We start from the raw sequence: 23,158 nt of genomic DNA, 5'->3' as shown, positions 1-23,158 counted from the left end.
TGACTAACACAAACACTACTAAGCAACAGGTACCATACTTGCGAATCCACCTACCAAAATAATATAATAAATAAATAAATTAAACGTTCTAAATATATATTCATTTATTAAAAACATGTAAGTATGCTATTACATACTTCCTCGGTCTCTGGTAATTTTTGTAATGATAACCAGAAAAGGTTTGAAGAAGTACATAAAAGGATTCAGATTATGACTTGTATATACAAATAACCTTCTATTGGTCTTTTTTAAAACTATTTTTATTATATTATTATGCAGGGCTCACAAACATTACTAGCCCACTAGCCCTGGCAAGTCGTTTTTATGCAGGACGAGTACCGATACAGGTTTCACTGTGCATGCTTGATAGCACTGCAGCAAACATGAACATTGCTTATGGCAACATGAACCATTTTCCAAAAAGCACTGGTAAATATTTTGTCACCATTTACCTTGGTGCAAGTGCATTTCTCTTAGGTCTAGCGTGTAAAATGAGGAACTTACCCTGCAGGTCCAGTGGGATTTTTAAGAACTTGCATGGCCTGTTATGGTAGGTATTGCGCACAGACCTAGCTTCGGCGCTTTACAATCATGGGGGAAGAAGACAGTGAGGAAGCAGAGAAAAGAGAGCGGGGAGCCATCACTAGGGGAAGAGGAAGGTGGGAAATTGGCAGCAAGGGTTCTACAAGCAACCAGAGAAAGAAACAGTGGAGAGGCGTTCACCGAGTGTCAAATGGGACGGGGAGTGCAGGGTGTATGGACCTATGTGTTAGGAAGCAGCCATTTCTTGCAGGGGAGGGTCTTGAGCTCTTTCCTGAACTGCAGAAGCGATGAAGCAAGTCCAATGTGGACGGAGAGGAGGTTCCAGAGCCTGGAAGCGTAGAGAGAAGGCCCGTCTTATACATTGGAAACATGTGGACATCTATATAACCTATTGACTGGCACATTTTAGAGAGACAAATGGTTTTTAACAAAGAAATACACGTGTGTGATTTTAGATACACAGATACATTTGCATTCATTGAGAAACAAAACATTTATGGCAAAAAGTAAGTTAAGAGTAATTGCTAGCAGAAATAAACACACACTGAATCACATACAGGAGGAGAGACATTTTTAGCGCGAAATATTTTTGGGCCCTCTACCTTTAATGAAAAACAGGGATCCTCCCATTTTGAGAGCAAGTCTATGTACCTCATTACAAGTGTGGCGGCCTGGAAACAAGGGTGCAGGTAGGCTTACCAGCACCCTTGATTCTGGACTGCCACACTACGTGTCTGTCTGCCAGGGACTCTGTGCCCGACAGGTCTGACCCTGCCGGGCGCATCGGCCCCAGTAGGCTGTATCATCACGGAAGCACAGGCACCGTTAGCAACAGTGCTGGTGCTTCCATCTCCCCACTCCCATACTCTATGTGAATGGGGACTTACGAAATCCGGCGCCTGACTTCGCGCGGGACTTGTAATGTCTCGGTGGCGCTGGGAAGTCAGGCGCCGGATTCAGTGTTACGGTGTTGGCGGCATCTGGTTTACTATAGAATAAACTATTGCACAGAAAGCAGTCCATCTTGGGAGCAATGGTCCTAGTTAAGGTTATTAATGGAGCCAGGCTTGACTTTGCAAAGCTGCGCACATGGGGATTAACAAGGGAATACAATACATTACAGGTAGAATAGTAGCAAAATGGCCTTGTTCCAAACCATACTCGTCTGCATTTCTGAAGCACCTGAACAGCTAATACTATTGGCGTTTGGCTGAACCGCATAACAACATTGAGCCCAAAAGAAGCTGACGATCCAACAATGCATCAAAGGAACAGTGGAAGGAATAGTTGCTAACACCTTATAAAAGGCAGAATGTACTTTTCATGCAATTTCAAAGCGCATATATTTACGCTACACAATCTTCCTTTTTCTTGACTCATGTTCTGCTCATTGTGGCAAAATTCTGATACGTACATCAAGTTTTAGCCCACTGTTTATATGAACAAAAAATAAACAAGTACATTTTGGCGACAAACATAAGGTAAACAGTGGCACTCAAACCCAAATCCTTCTGAAAATGAAGATATATTTTCCTGTAAATTTCAAACTTATTTATTCCAACTTCATTAAATATGACAGTCTCTGCACACAACCCTGGCAGCAACGTAAGGGCAAGGCGGAAGATTTCATCTAGTAGGGGACAGTCTCCCCACACATCCCTGGCAGCAACGCAAGGGCAAGGATTTCATCTAGTAGGGGACAGCCTCACCACACAACCCTGGCAGCAGTGCAAGGGCAAGGCGGAAGATTTCATCTAGTAGGGGACAGTCTCCCCACACAACCCTGGCAGCAACGCAAGGGCAAGGATTTCATCTAGTAGGGGACAGTCTCTCCACACAACCCTGGCAGCAACGCAATGGCAAGGATTTCATCTAATAGGGGACAGTCTCGCCACACAACCCTGGCAGCAACGCACGGGCAAGGATTTCATCTAGTAGGGGACAGCCTCACCACACAACCCTGGCAGCAGTGCAAGGGCAAGGCGGAAGATTTCATCTAGTAGGGGACAGTCTCCCCACACAACCCTGGCAGCAACGCAAGGGCAAGGATTTCATCTAGTAGGGGACAGCCTCACCACACAACCCTGGCAGCAGTGCAAGGGCAAGGCGGAAGATTTCATCTAGTAGGGGACAGTCTCCCCACACAACCCTGGCAGCAACGCAAGGGCAAGGATTTCATCTAGTAGGGGACAGTCTCTCCACACAACCCTGGCAGAAACGCAATGGCAAGGATTTCATCTAATAGGGGACAGTCTCGCCACACAACCCTGGCAGCAACGCACGGGCAAGGATTTCATCTAGTAGGGGACAGCCTCACCACACAACCCTGGCAGCAGTGCAAGGGCAAGGCGGAAGATTTCATCTAGTAGGGGACAGTCTCCCCACACAACCCTGGCAGCATCGCAAGGGCAAGGATTTCATCTAGTAAGGGACAGTCTCCCCACACATCCCTGGCAGCAACGCAAGGGCAAGGATTTCATCTAGTAGGGGACAGCCTCACCACACAACCCTGGCAGCAGTGCAAGGGTAAGGCGGAAGATTTCATCTAGTAGGGGACAGTCTCCCCACACAACCCTGGCAGCAACGCAAGGGCAAGGATTTCATCTAGTAGGGGACAGTCTCTCCACACAACCCTGGCAGCAACGCAATGGCAAGGATTTCATCTAATAGGGGACAGTCTCGCCACACAACCCTGGCAGCAACGCACGGGCAAGGATTTCATCTAGTAGGGGACAGTCTCTCCACACAACCCTGGCAGCAATGCACGGGCAAGGATTTCATCTAGTAGGGGACAGTCTCCCCACACAACCCTGGCAGCAACGCACGGGCAAGGATTTCATCTAGTAGGGGACAGTCTCTCCACACAACCCTGGCCGCAACGCAAGGGCAAGGTGGAAGATATCTACTAGGGGCCCGTTGTATAACCAGTAGACCCAGGTTCTAGTGGTGACTCCCCAGGCCCCTTGGGGCCACAATGTGACATCCTGGGTAAATCAAAGTAAGTCAATGTTCCTCAGATGTCTTATCAGCTGATATTGCAAGCATTCAGTCACAAACACCTGTACAAATAAAATATATACAATCAAACATGGATCAGACTGGAAAGCACCTGTACATTAAGACACACTTGACCTCCCCTTCCAGAGATACAACTATACAGTGAGACCTGTTCCATTTCAAAGTTATACTACAACCTGTCTAAGTATCAAGTGTTATGCACCTTCCTTACCCGACAGAATGAAGCATAAACCGCTGGTGCCATCAGCTGCTTATTGGACGAAGAATAAATGCATCCATTTCGTTTGGCTCGAGTTACCTACACCACGACATACTAGCATACCCATGCGGACCTTTAACGCTATCCATACTTCTCCTTATGGGCCAGGGGAGTGCCTTAGCCTATGGACATTACGACTGTTTCCCTCCAGGAGGCAAAATCTACATTCCTGGCCTGAATAAATCTTCGAAATGCTACTCAAGATGGTTACCCGTTCATGGATACAAAAGCAGCAGTGTAAAGTTGGCTGGCTTTTTCTCATGCTGGCAAGGGCTTGCCCGGTCGCATGGTTCCTGTCCAGCTTTACTATATTTTGCTTAGTAGGAGACAATTTGGTTGTTCCTCGTGTTGAGACTTTTAGAGAGACTAGCTAATTATAGAGTGATTCTAGTCCTAGAAGTGGTGGAAAAGCTGTATTACAGAGAAGGGGCTCTTCTGTCGCGTAGAGTACCAGAACGAAACACAAGATGCTTATTTGGTCAACTTCACTCTTTGTTGCTATGACCTTCATACATAGTGAATTATTCAACTCTATACTGGCTAGACTGGATGCAGAGATATCTGAAAACAAGCCGGCTGACTCCTACGGGCTCCCAAAACACTCTTCAAGACCCTATTAAGTTGGATGTGCATGCTGAAAACTGGTTGGCATCTGAAGATTCGGGAACTCATATTAAGTAATACTAACATTTAAAATGCTCTTGCCAAGCTAATAAAGCAGTACAGCAGGACCGACTTCCATATCTGAAGCTTTAGTCAATGTGACAGAGCTGCGGGAGCCCCCTCCCCACTCCTCCTTACCTGCGGTGATGTCGGCCTCTGTGTCGCCGACGAAGCAGCAGCCCCAGCAGACGTGGAGCAGAAACACGCCGGAGGATGCGAGGCGGCAACAGTGTCTTTTCCAAGGAGTGCTGTTAACGGCACAACACCGGCGACAGAGGAGAGTGTGAGTATTAGAGGTATAGTAGGAGTAGTGGCGGAGTGGGATTGTAGTAGGAGCAGGCAGTAGTACTTGTTGAGAGAAAAGGAAGTAGGTTAGCGGGAGTACTGAGGGGAGAATATAACTGGTAGTTGGTAGCACTTGGGTGAGCAGGGTACCATATCCCTGGGTGAGCAGGGCACCATATCCCTGGGCGAGGAGGGCACCATATCCCAGAGAGTCGAACAGGGGGGTTTATAGTGATATATATTTTTTTTAAATTATGTTTTTTATTCGAAATGGGGGGTGGGGGTTCCTCCCCAACCCCCCCTTTTTTTAAAAAACATTTTTTACCCATTTTTTTTTATTCCCGGATTTTTTTATTCGCTATTATTCTTTCGACATTGTCTTTCGATGATTATTTTTTTTTCCTCGAAATTATGACTGCACACCGAACAGGGGCTAGTAGAGGGTGAGCGGGGCACCAGATCTCTGGGTTCCATACCCATGAAAGCGGTGTGCAGGGCACCATATCCTTGAGTGTATTGGAGCTTTAAAGGTAGTAGAGCGGTAGTGGTAGTAGTGGAATAGGAACAGTATTAAGCGTGGGAAGAGCGATGGCGAGTGGGAGAGTAGTAGTGATTATTGGCATTACATGAGATAGAAATTATAATGAGGGGAATAGCAAGAGGTGGGGAAGAAGAGTGAGAGGAAAGAGGGAAAAGGAAGTAACAGAGGCAGAGGAACAGTTGGACGTACAAGTGGGAGTAAGAATAGAAGTGGGAAAGGAAGTAAGAGCGAAGGGTGAAGGTGAAAAGGTGAAGTGAGAGATGTGGTGGGAGGAGAACCGTTTGTGGGAATCAGTTCAGCGAAGGGTCAGGTGTGAGAGGTGGTGAAAGGAGTGTGCCTGAAGGAGGGTGAAAGAAGGCACCATTCCCTATTCCCAGACACTTTCCAACGCTAGAAGAGGGAAAGCTAGAAGTTCCCTAGGGAGGCAGATAGCTATTGAATTATGATGTGTAGAGAAGTGAACAATAGATAGGGGTTACCGATCGGTAGTTTACTAATAACACGGTAGGGACTTCTGAGCTAGGGAGGTGGGAACAAAGGCCGGGGAAGTTGAGAGAGGAAAGGGCCAGCCCTAGCGCCAAATATCCTAAACCCGTTAGGCCCCAAAGAATATCAGCCATTCTGACAAGCAAAGATTTGTAATAAACGCCCTTGAATTTTACTTCATGAGTCAGCGTGGTTCTTTGTGGTGGGCCACCCCGTCACATCAATTACATTGTGACGTTCTTAAACTCCCAAAAGTTAAGGTATTTGAATACCAGAGATCTACATGCAACGTTATGCTAAACCTGAACTTGCTCTCTCTGTGAACTGCATTTCCAGAAGCAGGAACTACCAACCGAAGAGTTGTGTCTAGTCATCAATGTACAGGCTTTCCAACCCATCCTACTGGTCATTAATATAATCACTGAAGGATTTCCCTAATGAAGTTTATCATGTTGTGCACCATCATGAAGCAGGTACATAAAAATGCAATGAATACAGCAAATTATGTTTAGTACTCCAGCAGGGCAACAGAGAGCACTGAAAAGGGCACTGTTGCCTACATGTTGTATTTTGGAAGCAATCAGTAGTAAAACACAATCTCAACAATTATAGATGGGGTGTGAAATTAGGGTTAAAATGAGTGCACATAAAGCAGTTCACTCAGATTCCAGTCATCCTGCAGAGAAGCATTCACATGCCCTACCCTGTACTGTTACACGGGATTGAGGCCCTCGGCAGCACAAGGTTTAGTCTTCTCCATTGATGTTCCAGAATGGATTATTATTTTTGTGCTAAACCACAGGTATTTGTTGGTTGCTCTCCGATGGAGTTATACAATTCTTTTCATACAGGATTAGCTTCCCCAAAGTGGTCATATTTAGCAAAACAGCAGAGCCAGAATGTAATCTCAATCCTTATTCAGCAAGTGGTTACAACTGGGTGATCCTAGGCCAAACACGTAATCTCTCATTGCGGCTCATGAACTATATTAATCAGTAGCCCATTAAAAATGGCAAGAAGCTAAAAAACGGTTACTTTCAAGTTTAAGCGAGCTATTGCGCAATGATCATCCCTGTGATGTTCAGATGCATCTTCTGTCGTTCGTGTTTTCTTCGCCGATGTTTGTTCAAAGTTACTAAGTGAGAAAACTTCCACCCACAGTCATTGCACGTGTATGGCTTCTCCCCTGTATGTATTCGCTGATGTCTGTTAAGCGATACAGTGTCAGAAAATCCCTTCCCACATTCACTGCATATGCAAGGCTTCTCTCTGATGTGCGTCCGTTTGTGTTTATTCAGGGACCCGGCATCTGCAAATTTCTTCTCGCAGGCAGTGCATTCATAGGGCTTTTCTCCAGTGTGAATTCGCTGGTGAATCATTAACTGCTGTGATTCGCTGAAGCTCTTCCCACATTCATTACATGTATAGGGTTTCTCACCCGTGTGTCTCTTTTGATGAGATTTCAGAGCACTTGTGGTTCTGCACATTTTCCCGCATTCACTACACGTGTACGGTTTTTCTCCTGTGTGAATTCGTTTGTGCATGGCCAAGGAACCAGAGTGAGTGAATCGCTTCCCACATACTTCACATGTATAGGGCTTCACACCTGTGTGAAGTCTCTGATGACTCTTTAGGTGATTCAAATGTCTGAAACCATTCCCACATTCAATACATGTGTATGGTTTCTCATCTGTGTGTATCCGCTGGTGTGATCTTAAATTTACTAACTGGCCAAAACACTTCCCGCATTCACTGCATTTGAACGGCTTTTCTCCTTCATGAGTCTTCTGATGTTTCATCATATTCCCAGATTGGCTGAAACCCTTCCCACATACACTACATTTATACGGTTTTTCTCCTGTGTGCAATCGCTCATGTATTTGCAGGGCCGGCAGATTAGCAAACCTTTTTCCGCATTCGCTACAAATATGCAATTTCACTCCTATATGTATTTTCTGATGTACCCTGAGATGTGATGGCTGTTTAAAACTCTTCTCGCATTCTGTACACTTATACGGTTTCTCACCCGTGTGGACGAAACGGTGCGACAGGACCTTAGACTTACTACTAAATGTCTTTGGACACAGACTGCATGTGTACGGCTTCGCTCCAGTGTGCAGTCTCTGGTGTGTCCAGAGCCCTGAGGGGTTGGTGAAGCATGCCCCACATTCGTCACATGTATAGCATTTATCTCCTTTGTGGATCCTCCTATGATTTGCCAAAGTGCCAGGCAAGCTGAAGCTCTTTCCACATTCACTGCACGAGTATGGTTTTTCCCCTGTATGCGTTCGCTCATGAGTATTCAAGCCGTCTAACCGTTTGAACGTTTTACCACATTCACTACATGAATAAGGTGTCTCTCCTGTGTGAATTCTCCTATGGGACGTCAGTGTTGTGGAATGGCAGAAACTCCTACCACAATCACTGCAGGTAAATGGTTTCTCACCAGTATGAATTCGTTTGTGAATTTTCAAACCAGATGTGTCACGAAAACGTTTTCCACATTCATCACATTTTTGCCGTTTCTCTCCGGTATGAATGACCATGTGACTTTTCAAATGTGATGCACCTTTGAACCTATTACCACACAAATCGCAAGTATAGGGCTTCTCTCCTGTATGTATTCGCTTGTGTATTGTTAGGTGTGATGACTGCGTGAAACTCTTGCCACATGTATCACATGAAAAGGGTTTCTCTCCTGTGTGCACCCTCTGGTGTATAATCAGTTCTGATAACGAAGGGAACCCCTTTGCACATTCACTGCATGTGTACGGTTTCTCTCTCTTCTCGCCTGTGTGCGTTCTCTGGTGAATCTGGAGGCCATCCTTTCTACTGAATGTCTTTCCACATTCCATACACCAATAAGGTTTCGCTCTCATGTGTAGTCTCTGGTGTGTATGAAAGAATGAAAAATTAGGAAAACTCTCGCCACAATCACTGCACTTGTACACATTCATTTCTTTGGAATCCATTTGGTGTGTAAGATTTTGAGGCAGAGTATACATATATGCATTTTGGGATGTAAACGTCTTCCAGTCTGATTGAATCCTTTTGAAAATTGAACTATTTTCTAACATGTTCTCACACTGAGTAAATGTACACAAATTCTCATTTGCAGCTACAGGCTCTAACTTGGGCTTCACATCAGTGTGTGTTAGATAATGTGTGACAAGAATAGAGTTCTCCATGAAGGTTTGCCCACATTCGGTACAAATGTAGGTTTCCTCTTTGATAATTGTGCTTCCTTGATGAATGTGGTTTATGGATTTATTGCCACTTTCTCCAAACACTGCCGCAGGATCCATTTTGTCTTCTAGATTAGCTTTACTATCCATTACAGACTGGTATAGCACTGTTTGGGGTTCCCGCTGCATATCTAACATGTTGTTTTCTCCTGACAATGTTGTTTCTAGTGCAATACATGGTTTATGGTCCTCGCTCTGATACGCTTTAATAGGTCCAAAATCTGTCGGAGTAAAAAAGAATATGCATGAGGTATATAACAAGGAGTCAGATAACATGATAATGTCATTACCAACAAAATATGGATTGAGCATTTTAGCTATTACAACTAGCCAGACGTGAAAGAACAACTCTAAACGGTAGCATCATTCCAAATGTATTCAGGAAAAATATATATGTCTCACAAAAAACGATATCTTGTTTTAAATAAAGATGAAAATCTAAATTCCACGAATGGTAAACTCTGTTGAGTCTGAAAATGGACTGCCTTAATTTCTTATAATATACATGGCAGACCGGCTTTAGAAAACCTGGGTATATTCACCTGTGCCAACAGGCCCTTCTGCATCCTAGGCAGTGGGCTGTTCTCTCTCCATCTGGTCTCTCTGGTGCCTATGAACTCTGAGTGCTTAGGCATGGGGGGGCCTAGGACAATGTAGCAGGCTCTTTGTGGGAGGGAGCGGTGTATAAGCCAACTGCTTGCTTTTGAGAAGGGTGCGACTAAAATGTAGTGCACCCGACATGCTGGGGTGGACAGTATCTTTCTGTCTGAGATCAGTCTTTCTAGACCGTCCTAGACCTGGAAGCCCACACAATATAGCTCTGTAGCTTGGGTCCACTTCTAAATCACACATTCACTACACTGAAAGAGGCAGCCAAGGAACTGGCTCCCTTCATCACCTCTGTAATAAACAACCAATTCGAAACAGGCATAGTGCCCAACGACCTTAAAGACGCCTGGGTTCTCCTGTTACTCAAGAAGCCGACTCGACTCTAATATCCCCTCGAACCATAGACCTATCACTATGGTCCCATTTCTTATGACAATCATTGATAGAGCAGCTTATCTGCTAATCCAAGAACATCTTGAAAATAACAACCTCCTTGGCCTTAGGCAATCAGGCTTTAGGCCAAGGCGTGATACCGAAACAGCCGTATTTGACCTAAAAACCCAAATCGAGGAGTTAAAAGACAAAGGAAACCTGGCCCTCCTCCTACTATTAGATCTGTCAGCTGCATTCGAATTAGTAGACCACAAAGTCCTTTGCACGCACCTCACCTCAGCAGCTCTCTTCGCTGACAAAGCCACTACTTGGATCCAGTCCTTCCTTGATAATAGATCAGAGTGTTCTCACCATCAGCCTCTGCCGAACCCGCACCAGTTACCTGTGGCGTCCCCAAAGTTTCTTGCATGTCACCCACCCAATACAATGTATTTACAAAGCCCCTGTTCAACTATCTTGATTACTGGGTGTCACATACACCAATTACGCAGATGACACCCAGATACTCATACCCGTCACCGGAGACTATGGGCCTCATTACGAGGCGGGCAGTAAGGGGTTAACGCGCCGGTAAAGGTGCTGGAGCTGTGAACCCCTTACCGCCCCATTACGAGGTCCGCTCGCGGGACCCGCTCAGGACGCCTGGCTTTACCAGACGTCCTTAGCAGGTCCCGCGATCGGCCCAGCATGCTAACCACGGGCCCGTCATTAACAGGCCTGTTGTTAGCATGCTCCCCATACCCATTGAGCCCTATGGGGGCTCAAATGGGAATGGGGATGGACCGGGTCCGGGTTCCCTGAATGGGGAAATACCGGGCCCTCCAAGGTCGCAATGGCCCGGTATTTCCCAATTCAGGGAACCCGGACCCAGGTTTGGGGGTAGCCATGCCCTTAATAAGGGCATGGCTACCTCCAAACTTGTAATGAGGCCCAATGACACAGACGCTAAAGTACTTAATTACATTTACAGTATCACCCGGGCTTGGATGGCCAAACATGGTCTCTGTGTCAACGACGAGAAGACAGAGCTTCTCCTCTCAGGCTCCAAGCTTAAACTCAACAGACTAGACAAACAATGTGACTCCTTTAATATTGATGGTAACTCAATCAAAGATTCCAGGGATGTGAAAACACTGGGCAGTTACATCGACTCGTCTCTAAATCTATCAAGACAGGTCAACGTATCGGCCTCTTCTATAGCATACACCTGCAAGCTAATTACACGCTGCAGACCATTCCTCTTCACACCTAATTGCATCTCCATAGCGAGAGTGCTAGTACTCTCCAAGCTAGACTACTGTAACACACTCTACCTTGGAACCAGTCAACAGATTGTAAAAAAGCAGCAAGTTCTTCAAAATAACGCCATTAGGGCAGCTCTGAATATCCCCAAATCTCAACATATATCTGAGGTAAAACACAACTTGAACTGGCTATTGGTTAAGCAAAGAATCGCCTTCAGAACCCTTTCACTTACCCACAAATGACTGCTAACCTAGCACCAAGATACTTGACTAAGAATTTCACCCACAATACCTCAGATCGCCCGACATAATCGGCGCAAACACACTGCCTTAAAATCTAGAGCTTCAAACAACAAAAGGCAGGAGGTAGCAGTTTCCCGGGTTCTAGCAGCCAAATTATGGAGCACTCTACACCTACGTGCAAGATCTCAACTTGCCTACCACCCCTTCAGGAGGAACATTAAAACTTGGCTCCTTGCCCAAGAGCCTTAGATACCCCTCAGCTGCATAATGTACGACCTGTAAGAAATGTAATTAAGAAACTAAGTAATCTCAGTCTACAAACCTTGTAAATTATGTCTTAGACAAATGTATATTTTGTAAATTACCAACTTTATTCCTGTCGTTGTACCCTCTGTAACCTTTCTATGTAAGATTTGCGCCTACATGCCCCCGAATTTGGAGCGCCATACAAATAAACAAACTAAACTAAACTGCCATTTTTTGGCGCTACTGCCCGTCTCTGTAAGAAAGTGACTGGGATCATTCAAACATGAGACAAAAAGCTTGCTGTTAAAGAGCGTCTAAACATCCGATTATTACCAGTGGTATGGCAGAAAAGAGGAAGGGCATTTCCTTCAACAACTGCTCAAAAGAGAAAAGGAACAGCCAATGAAGACAGTATTTGGGAACATAAAGAATACAAGCGTTCGATGAACATAACATGCACACAAGACAGTAATAAGAAAAACAGGAGGAAATGCGGACGCCTGCTCAGAAAACAATAGGGAGTAAAACAAAGTGTAATATTTAATAGGTACTGAGTGTACAGGTATCAGCACAGGATCAGTAGGGGGGGAATTATGGTTAAGAATTCAGCACTAGCATTTGCAATGCTTCTCATTTGAGACAGAGGCCCTCATAGGTTTGCCGGTAGCCTGGCGGTATTACTGCCAGGATACCGGAAAACATTATTACCATTACCGGCGCTTGGTCTGGTGGCATGTCCACCGTGTTCCGGGTAATGGTAACGGTGGTAACTCCCCATTCCATGGAGTCCAAAGGGGATTTGCCGGAATAGCTGGCACCAGTAATACCAGTGTTTCTTTCTGGCACGGTGCCGGAATTTCCTCCAGCTCCTGGCTGCAAGTAGTTCCTGGCACACCACCAGAAAACTTGTACTTTTCTGGTGCAGAAACATGCCAGTACACAGTAATACTGGCACATTATGTCTGCACTGGCAAAGTTATTATGAGGCCAATTTAAGGGGCACTGCCATAGCTCAGTAGCTCAGTCTTGACTTAACAATCGCTGTAACTACTAAATTATGGGTTGAGGAGTACAAAAAATGGACCTTTTGGTGTGTGCAAATGGGTACCAGTTTGGCAGAGGATTGTACGAATCAGTTTTACTAGAGGCAGTATTAAGCTGGACTATTTGCTGGCCTGCTGCTTTTCACCTCTTGCAGCTGCCCCCAATAAGGTAAACACGCCTCCTCTCATACTGCCCAATCGGCACATTAATATAATGCGGTGTGTGAATATTGCACTCGACAATGGCGAGGTTGCAGGGTAATGCATTGCCAAAAGAAAGAAAGAGAAAATAAACATGATGTTGTTAATCACAAGGAGTAAGGCAGGGCGGGACCCTAGTTCTATATAGAATAAGGGGCAGAATTGAGCTAACTTGGCCTTAAGTTTGATTCAAGCCGAAGCCTTAAGCTTGATTAAAAAACCATGCTAACACAGAATGGGTGCTATACAAGCCTTTGACCCAAGCTCGATTATGTTATATAACATTAATAATGCATGCAAAGCACAGTATTCAGCAGAAATGTGATTTCATGGTGCCGTCAGCTGAAGACAGTACAGAATGGGAGAACGGCTTTAGGGGGAAAAGCCAAGTCTTCCAAGCTTTCCTGAAAGTGAAATGGGAGACCATGTACGCAAGGTTTTGGGAGGCTGGGTTTTGGTGGGAGTAGGACCACCATCCCAGCTGGGCATGCTTGAAATGGGGGATTACCACCAGTATGTTCCCAAAAGGTTTAATTAGTATTAGGGTGAAGTAATCTTACAGGAACATAGGGAACTCTGCTCCTACACTCAATACTTAATAACTTACATTTCATGCATTTGTCCACTGCCAGTCAATGCAAACATTTCAGAATGGGGATTTCTGCTTAATATATCAGACGTGGTCGAGAAAGAGAGCAGTCATATTCTGCAGTCTGTAAAGTGGGGTATTGTGGTGCCCCTTAATAGAGTCCTCTAAAAGGAAGGATAGCTCAGGGGCAACGTGTTTGGAAGCAAGACAATGTGGTGCAACACAGGTTTGAATCCCAATCCCGCGCTTAGAAAACACTCGCTGGTAATAAATGTGTTATAAATAAACAATCAAATAAATTAAGAATAGTCAATCCTGACAAAGCACAAGTAAGATCACAGCCTGTTTTCATGAGGAGGAGTCCAGATAGGGAAAGGCTTGAAAGTTGCTAATAAGAAAGAAGCCAGCTTTAGTCACTTGGATGACCTGCTGCTGTTCCAAAGAAAGTTTGTTAAAGAGGAGGATGTCCAGGTTTTTCACTACGGGGATAGGCTGGCCACATGGACCTATTGTTTCTGGGCGGCAGAGGAAATAATTCAATGGGGAGAGCCACCTATAAATTGTTTTTTATTGTGGATTTAATAAAAGAAATTACTATTCATTTGTGAGTAAATACAGTTAGCAGACGTGTCTGGATTAAGGAGGGAGGCATTGGTGAAGACCTGCATAAAGATGTGCATTATCGGCGGTATAGTTGAAAAACTCCAGACCGTAATGACATGCATTACTCACCGTAATAGCATTTCTGATGATTTTATCTGCTTAGATTCACATGCTGTACATAGATTAGCGAGCAGTACCCGGAGTTGGGTTGTGAGAAGAAACAGTAGTGAAAAGATGTTGTTGGTGTATTTGTGGAGGATTCTGATATCCTCCAATGGATTGAAGCATTTGAAATGACTTGTGCAATTCATGATGTTGACAAAAGAGATTGGGCTAAGTGTTTGTTAAGCAGAGTGCCTCGGATTGGATATGACTGCATTCTGAAGCCGAGTGTGGAAGAAAGGGGTAAGTATGAGTGCATGAAATCTGCTTTGATTGCCAAGTTTGGCAAGACACCTACCCAATAACTTAAAAGGTTCAGGGATTTTAAGAAGAGAGAGAATGTGTCTTGGGTTGACTGGGTGAGTGCTGCACATATGAACATGATGGGGTGGATTGATGGATACAAGGTAAAAACTTTTGTTGAATTGTCCCACCTCTTGTTTTTTGTACATTTTTCTGAAGCCTGTTCACCAGAGCTGCGTCAGTATGTTACTGACCAGAACATTTTGGATCCTTTTAAGCTGGCTAGGTTGGCTGACAAGTGGGTCTCCCACAGGGTGTCCCCTAAGGATTTCAGTGGGAAGGACAAGGACAAAGAAAGGTGGACCTCTCAGAAAGCTGAAGAGTCCTAGAAGCAATCACAGTCGAGTAAACCAAAACCTTCCTCTCCTAAGACCCACAAATCTAGTGGGGATAAGTCATCTATGGGTGGGAATAAGAGTAGTGGTCCACCTGCTGCAAAGCAGACTCCCAGTGTTTCCAGTACCGTACCCCGCACTCCTGGCACTTGTTGGGATTGTGGGGCTCTGGATCACAGAAGGGGTGACTCCAAGTGTAAAGGTAAGGCACTTGGAGTGCAGGCTGTCAGCCCGAGCTACCCTTACCCCATGTCTGAGGTGGAGGCCACTGTCCTCCCCTCCTCTACAGGAATCACATTTGGTGCTCCTGTAGAGATTTCCTTAGTGTCCCTTGGGGCCTGGGACCAGTACGCAGAGGTACTGGCGACTATCCCACAGAACACCTGTAGGTTTTTGAGAAGTGTCCTCTTGAATGTAGGTGCTCTTCTGAGAACCACCAGGTTAGCTGGTGAGCCTCCCAAATTATCGCCGGTAGCCTTAGTCACACTCATGATTGGAGACTAGACAGCAAAGCTTCCTGTCCTGGTTCAGGACAATGTCCCTGCTAACATTCTGTTAGGTAATGATCTCGGACCGTCTCCCCATGACTGCTGCTGCAGTCACTAGGTCACAGGTGACCCAGGGTCCGGCTGTGAGCCCGGCACCCTCGCCGACGGGGAAACCCAAGGCACGAAGACAACGGAAGAGTAAGAAGGCCACCTCTGTGGAGGGAGCCCCTGCTCTTCCTGCTGTTCCGACAGCACCCATTGGGATCCATGCTCCGGACGGGCTGGGTCCAGTGGTGAATCCCGTCTCAACTCCTAAGGGAGAAGAAACAGAAGACTCTCCTGTGGGAGCGGTTCTCAACCCGGAGGATCATCCCGACCTTCAATGCTTGTTAGCTGAAGGGGGACCCTCCCGGGCAGACTTCTGTAAGGGACAGAGAGAGTGCCACTCTCTCGAGGGTTTGAGGAAACAGGCCCTGTCCCAGGCACAAGGAGAAGTGCCTAGGACATTCCGAATCTATTGGGAGGGTGAGCTCCTTGTTAGTGAGTCCACTAAGCCTGAACCTGGTGCCCTCAAGAGGTTGGCGGTACTCCTGGTTTAACAGTCCCTCCTGCTGCAGTTGGCGCATGAGGTGCCCTTAGCTGGTCATCTTGGGACCAAGAAGACTAAGCATAGGCTCTCTGCCCATCTCTACTGGCCTATGATGGGAGTAGAAGTGGAGTCCCACTGCAGGACCTGCCCAACTTGTCAGCTGTCTGGCAAGACTGGAGGCAGTGTAATTGCCCCACTGCAGCCATTGCCAGTGGTTGGCACACCATTTGAGAGGGTGGGCATCGACATTGTCGGTCCCCTTGACCCTCCCACTTCAGGTGGACATTGGTTCATCCTGGTCTTGGTTGATCATGCAACCAGGTACCCTGAGGCTATACCCCTTCGGACTGCAACTGCCAAGGTGGTTGCCAGGGCTCTCATGGGCATTTTCACCTGTGTTGGATTCCCCAAGGAGGTTGTCTCTGACCGAGGATCCAACTTCATGTCTAGTTACATGAAAACCATGTGGAAAGAGTGCGGGGTAACCCACAAGTTCTCCACCTCTTACCATCCCCACACCAATGGTCTGGTTGAGAGATTCAATAAAACTCTCATGGGCATGCTAGCCGCTTTGGAAGAGCCCCCAAGGAGGAAATGGGATCTGCTCCTGCCATGCCTGCTGTTTGCTTACTTTTTTTTTTAAATGTTTTATTTATTGTATATGGTTAATAGAGAATATAACCTTTCACAAATCCAACATAAAATACCAACTTTTATTAAAAAACACTAAACGAAAGGAAGAGAAAATACAGGAGTTTGCTTACAGAGAGGTACCTCAAAAGGGTGTTGGTTTCAGCCCCTTTGAGTTACTCTTTGGACGTCCCATGAGGGGGGCCCCTTGCCTTGATCAGAGAAGGTTGGGAGGCCACCCCTCCAGGTCCCGCCAAGCAAGTGGGGGAATATGTGTTAGGCCTCAGACAGAGGATGACACAAATAATGGGTCAAGCGACAGCAAATCTCAAGGCCAGCCAGGAATTAAATAAGTACTGGCATGACCTTAAAGCCTCGCAAGTGGATTGGACTCCGGGACAGGAAATCCTTGTGATGGAGCCTACCAAGCCTAGAGCTTTGGCAGACAAGTGGACTGGACCCTTCAGGATCATCTCCAAGATGGGCGAAGTCAATTATCTGGTTGACATGGGAGCCTCTGGGGTAGCCCCTCAGGTATTCCATGTCAACAGGCTCAAGCCTTTCCACAGGCAAGCATAAGTCTCATGTCTCTTGCTAGCTTCAGAGCAAGAAGAGGATGAGAGCGAGCCACTTCCTGATTTGCTGGATAGCAACCCTCTCAATGGCTCAGTGGAGGGAGTACATCTCTCTCCAGATTTGACAACAGAGGGCCTGCAGGGCTTTGCTCCAGCAGTATGCCTCTCCGTTTTCCCTGACACCAGGCCTTACACCTTGGTGTAGGCATGAAATTGACACTGGTGACAGTGTGCCTGTCAAAAGCAGGTGCTACCGTATGTCAGATACTGTCAAGAACCACATCCAGGCTGAGGTCGCCAAGATGTTGGATCTGGGTGTTATTGAACCCTCAACCAGTCCCATGTCCAGTCCCGTGGTCCTTGTCCCCAAGGCAAGTTCCCAGGCCGGTACCAAGGATTGGAGGTTCTGTGTGGACTACAGAGGAGCCAATGCCGTCACCAAAACTGATGCGCACCCATTGCCCAGGGCTGATGAGCTCGTGGACACCATAGGTGCTGCCAAATTTGTGAGCACCTTTGACCTTACCTCAGGCTATTGGCAAATAGCTCTGACGGACCATGGCAAGGAAAAGACGGCGTTCTCCACACCAGAGGGACTCTACCAGTTTAGGGTCATGCCTTTTGGGTTGAAGAATGCCCCTGCCACCTTTCAAAGATTGGTCAATCATGCGCTCAGTGGGCTGGAAGCCTTTTGTGTGGCTTACTTAGACGACATCGCCGTCTACAGTTCCACCTGGGAAGAGCATTTGACACATCTGAATAAGGTGTTGCAGGCCTTGAAAAGGGCTAACCTCACTATCAAGGCCACCAAGTGCCAGATAGCTCAGAGGAAAGTTACTTATCTTGGTCATGAGGTAGGAGGGGGTCGAATCCAACATCTCCCCAGTAAAGTACAGGATGTACATGTCTGGGAGACTCCCACTACTCAAACCCAGGTGAGAGCCTTTTTGGGCCTCACTGGGTACTAACGCATTTTCATGGCAGACTATAGAACCATAGCTGCACCCCTGACAGCTCTGACTTCACCCAAACAACCTAGGAAGGTTAATTGGACTGAAGACTGTCAGAGGGCCTTTGATGGCTTGAAAGAAAGTCTGTGTAGGGCACCTGTGTTGTGTGCGCCTGACTACAGCCGGCCCTTTATCGTCTAGACGGATGCCTGCGACACCGGAATTGGAGCTGTCTTGTCCCAGTTAGATGACAAAGGGATGGAACATCCGATTATCTTCATCAGTAGACAACTCAAGGGTAGAGAACTTAGGTGGGCTACTGTTGAAAAGGAATGTTTCAGTATAGTTTCGAGCCTTAGGCGTTTTAGACCCTACCTTACGGGGTCTACCTTCAAGGTCCAAACAGATCATAAGCCCCTGAAGTGGCTTATGCAGATGAAGGGTGAGAACCCGAAACTGCTCAGGTGGTCCATTAGCCTGCAAGGGCTAGACTTCACCATACAGCATAGACCAGGGAAGAGTCACGATAATGCAGATGGCCTTTCCAGAAGGTATGTTGACCGTCTGGATGAGGGGTCTATCCCATGGGAGATTAGGCACCCTAACCTCAGTCTGTGGGGGCGACTGTGATGCTGGAAATGCATTGGAGGGGCAGGGCCTCCTTACCTTTGTCCTTTACTGCCTTTTATCGTGTGTTCTGTCATGTTTTCCGCACAGGAGTTCATGTGGTACTCCTGGCGGTGCAGCTCTCTTTTGGTTTGGTGTGCAGACCCATGGGATACCCTTATGGCACCCATGGGTGGGGGTACAACCCTGTGCCCCTAGTGTATGTTTTTGGGCACCTGTGTGTGGCCCACAGAGCAGGGTATGGGCTGGTGGCAGCTCCATGCTGAATTTGACAGGTGCTCTGAGTATCCTCCATTTTGGGATTCCCAGGCCCTGCCATTGGGATCAGTCGATTCCTGATAGGAAACAAAATTGCCCCCGTGGCCTCTTGCTTTCTATCGCCTGTTACCTTGTTTTCCCAAAGTCCTGGGAAGCCCTGGCTCTGTCCCTTCCCCCTGACCGGCTGCTGGGTGGAAGTTCCATATATGGTGTTGTTGTGAAGTGCTGACCAGACTGGCTGGAGCCTTCCCAATGACCGTATGTTGTGGGAACGCCTGTGGGTGAGACCTTGGTGAATGGAGTGTGTGACCAATATGCACTTCTTGTTGTGGTTGTCTGGTTTCTGGCATGAGAGACAAAGACTGAGACAGCCCTGCCCGAAACTGGCTTGAATGCAGTGTGTAGTACTGAATGGCTGGGTACTTGTCCCAATACACATAACTTGTGAGTGTCTGGAGAGAAGTGAATGGCCTGAATGTACCGTGTGCCTGATTGGCTGCCTGGCTGCATGCATGCATGCCCCTAGTCGTGATTGGATGCTTGAGTGCGACCCAGCGGAATGAATGGGAGATCAACAGTATATCTGGGGACCTCTCATTGCTAGGAATGGTGTTCAGAAGTCCACTACGACAAGTAACTGGAGTAACTGAAGCTTTAACCTTGAAGCCCTGCTGGAAGAGAAGTCTTGCTGCTGCTCTACTTCGTCGATCTGAAAGCTGCTGCGTCTCCGAGGACCTGGCAAGGCGCCCTCTTCCCGAGCTACGAGGGACCATCGTGCACAGCTGATCTTTGCCAACGCTCCCTGGTAGACAGACCTACGACAGGCTGCCGACCCGAGACGGGGACCACCACGGAATCCCAAAGAGAATCGCCCGGATTGTTAGCCGCCACTGTCGACGACCGCCGTCGCCGACCGAGCCGCCGTGCTCCCGATTGCCTAAGAACTTCATTTGATCCACGGACGCTCTCGTCTGCATCGCAGCCTGCTTTATCCTGCTGGAGAAGGCCCGACCGTCGACGCGCCGAGGAGAATCCGCCAGTGGGTTTCCCGCCACCTAAAGACCGCAGAGACGCCGACGACTCAACGCCCTTGCTGGGCCACAGTTCTTTATCCTCTCTTTGCGGTCCAGAACTATCGTCGCCGAGGTGCCCCGCATACCTCTTCCTCGCAGGACGTCTACGCTCCGTCGCCGACGAGCACCGCTAGGAAAGAAGCTGCCACTTCACCGCCTTAGTTCACCCTGTTCTCCATCGGACGTTTGACGACCCGTGACTCCTGCCTTAAAGGGAGGGCACTCAAGAAGGGCCATTGATTTCCCGTCGACGAACGCTACAATTCCAGGTACATTGGGTTGTAGAACTATTGTAGAGGGAAGTAAGACTTATTGATCAATATATGGACTGGGCTTGTGATACATCTTTGCTTTACAGGTCGCCCAGGTGGGGGGGGGGGGTGTCTCCACACAGAACTGTGGTTAGGTAGCTGACTCAGGATTCTGCCAATTGTTCAACCATCTTGCTTTCCTTCTCCTTTCTACTGCTGGTTTCCTTGTTATTGATCTGTGTGACATTTTGACAGTATAGTTGATGCACTTTAATGAGATCTGATAATATTCGTGCTACCCCGGTAGAACAGTATATATTTACCATTGTTGATTTCTGAGCACAAAGTGAGTTATTGTGATAGTGTACATAACCTTGAATATTAATTATATAAAGACTGTGTTTTAACCAATACAGTGTGTGGACATTCCTTTGTGGGGGCTTGGGGAATACACCGTACTTAAGAACCAGCCTGCATCACCTCCTGAGAAGCTAGGCCTTGATTGCTCGACCACGATACCAATAATAAAGAATCTTGGCTGGGTCCTCTGTGCCTCTCCTTTATCATATACCCCCCTCCAGTCTTCACAGGTCTGAGCCTCCATCAGCCCCTGAAGAATAAACTGCACAGTCTGAGCCCCCATCAGAGCCTGGAAAATAAACTGCACTGACTGAGGTCTCCCCCCCACCCCCTGAAGAATAAAGTGCACAGTCTGAACCTCTGTCAACCCCTGGAGAATAAACTGCACAGCCTGAGCCCCCCTCAGTCCCTGAAGAATAAACTGCACGGACAGAGCCCCCGGAGAATCAACTGCACAGTTTCAGCCTCCATCAGCCCCTGGAGAACAAACTGTAGCCTGAGCCCCCCATCAACCCCTGGAGAACAAACTGCAGTTTTAGCCTCCATCAGCCGCTGGAAAAAAAGTGCACAGTCTGCTCCCCCATAAGCCCCTGGAGAATAAACTGCACCGTCTGAGCCCCCATCAGCCCCTGGAGAAAAAAGTGCAGTTTCAGCCTCCATCAACCGCTAGAGAATAAACTGCACAGTCTGCGCCTCTATCAACTGCTGGAGAATAAACTGCACAGTCTGCGCCCCCATCCGCCTCTGGGGAATAAACTGCACAGCCTGAGCCCCCCCCATCCGCCCCTGGAGAATAAACTGCACTGACTGAGCCCCCATCAGCCCCTGGAGAATAAACTGCACAGTCGGAGTCTCCACCAGCCCCTGGATAATAAACTGCACAGCCTGGGCCTCCATCAACGACAGAGCAGTAAAGTGCAGTCTGAGCCTCCATCATATGCCTACATTTGTAGGCAATTGAACTTGTGATGTGGGGTTAGTACTTGCATGCCAGGGGGGTGATTGGAAGGGTAGGAGGGGACAGAAGACCACTCATTCTTGCATCACTCCTTAAGTGGGTGCTTTCAGACTTAAAGGAGAGAGTTAACTGCTTGTAACATTGAAGCTGCACTGGAATCGTCTCTTTAGAATGCGAAAGAAGATAGACACCCTCCAAATAAATAAGTTTGCCCCTCCCCCACCATCTCGGAAGTTAACCCCCGCCCGTTCACCCCCAATGGAGGTTTGGTTGTACCCCAGGAGCACAGCTTCTAAAGCTAACAAACTGTAAATATGCCTGACTTCTGCAGAATCTAATCTCCCCATGAGATTTTAGAGAGTCTTGTGGTTCAGTGTCTCGCCCTTGATCCTTAACGATCTCGGTTCGAATCCCGGCGTCGCCAGGTACAGCAGGCTAATAACCTGCACAGTCTTTCACCCCTCATTTCTTGGATTATAAGGTAGGTCCCTTCAATTTTGAAATAAACGGTCCCATGTTTTGCACTTTGCTGCTCTCTGCCCGCCCTCACCTGCTTCCGGGTCCGCCATGCTCCGGTCTTTCAGTTGTTTGCTCGGAGTTTGATTGACGGCTTTTCCCCGCCCCCAGCTGCCCCGCCCATCTCTCACCTGCTTCCGGGTCCGCCATGCTCCGGGTCTTTCAGTTGATTGCTCGGGGTTTGATTGACGGCCTTGCTCCGCCCTCAGCCACCTGCTGCCCCGCCCATCCCTCGCCTGCTTCCGTATCCGCTATGCTCCGGGTCTTTCAGTTGATTGCTCGGGGTTTGATTGACGGCCTTGCTCCGCCCCCATCCACCCGCTGCCCCGCCCATCCCTCACCTGCTTCCGGATCCGCCATGCGCCGGGTCTTTCAGTTGATTGCTCGGGGTTTGATTGACGGCCTTGCCCCGCCCCCATCCACCCGCTGCCGCGCCCATCCCTCACCTGCTTCCGGATCCGCCATGCTCCGGGTCTATCAGTTGATTGCTCGGAGTTTGATTGACGGCTTCCCCCCCCCTCCCCCTCCAGCTGCCCCGCCCATCTCTCACCTGCTTCCGGGTCCGCCATGCTCCGGGTCTTTCAGTTGATTGCTCGGGGTTTGATTGACGGCCTTGCTCCGCCCCCATCCACCCGCTGCCCCGCCCATCCCTCACCTGCTTCCGGATCCGCCATGCGCCGGGTCTTTCAGTTGATTGCTCGGGGTTTGATTGACGGCCTTGCCCCGCCCCCATCCACCCGCTGCCCCGCCCATCCCTCACCTGCTTCCGGATCCGCCATGCTCCGGTCTTTCAGTTGATTGCTCGGAGTTTGATTGACGGCTTTTCCCCGCCCCCAGCTGCCCCGCCCATCTCTCACCTGCTTCCGGGTCCG

The 23,158-nt window shown here is 47.8% G+C and overlaps 1 protein-coding gene across 5 annotated transcripts; it reads right to left on the bottom strand.

Moving 5' to 3' along the window:
- Positions 1–2,071: 2,071 nt before the first annotated feature.
- On the bottom strand, positions 2,072–23,127 carry LOC138511143 (zinc finger protein 420-like). 5 transcript variants are annotated; one of them, XM_069626639.1, is made up of 2 exons: positions 23,047–23,127; positions 2,072–9,261 (listed from the first exon to the last, which is right to left on the bottom strand). In XM_069626639.1, exons 1-2 carry the CDS (start codon positions 23,063–23,065, stop codon positions 6,848–6,850), a joined length of 2,433 nt encoding a protein of 810 aa, XP_069482740.1. In that variant the 5' UTR covers positions 23,066–23,127; the 3' UTR covers positions 2,072–6,847. The 5 variants fall into 5 exon arrangements, with proteins under 5 accessions (XP_069482740.1, XP_069482738.1, XP_069482739.1 ...); XM_069626637.1 differs by lacking the exon at positions 23,047–23,127 and adding an exon at positions 22,733–22,789; XM_069626638.1 differs by lacking the exon at positions 23,047–23,127 and adding an exon at positions 22,628–22,654.
- Between the last annotated feature and the right edge of the window lie 31 nt (positions 23,128–23,158).

Source organism: Ambystoma mexicanum, chromosome 6p (assembly GCF_040938575.1).
Source record: "Ambystoma mexicanum isolate Mex_15411 chromosome 6p, UKY_AmexF1_1, whole genome shotgun sequence".
Lineage (NCBI taxonomy): Eukaryota > Metazoa > Chordata > Amphibia > Caudata > Ambystomatidae > Ambystoma > Ambystoma mexicanum.
Note: the sequence above shows the minus strand (reverse complement) of the source record. Positions and strands in the feature narration are given on the sequence as shown.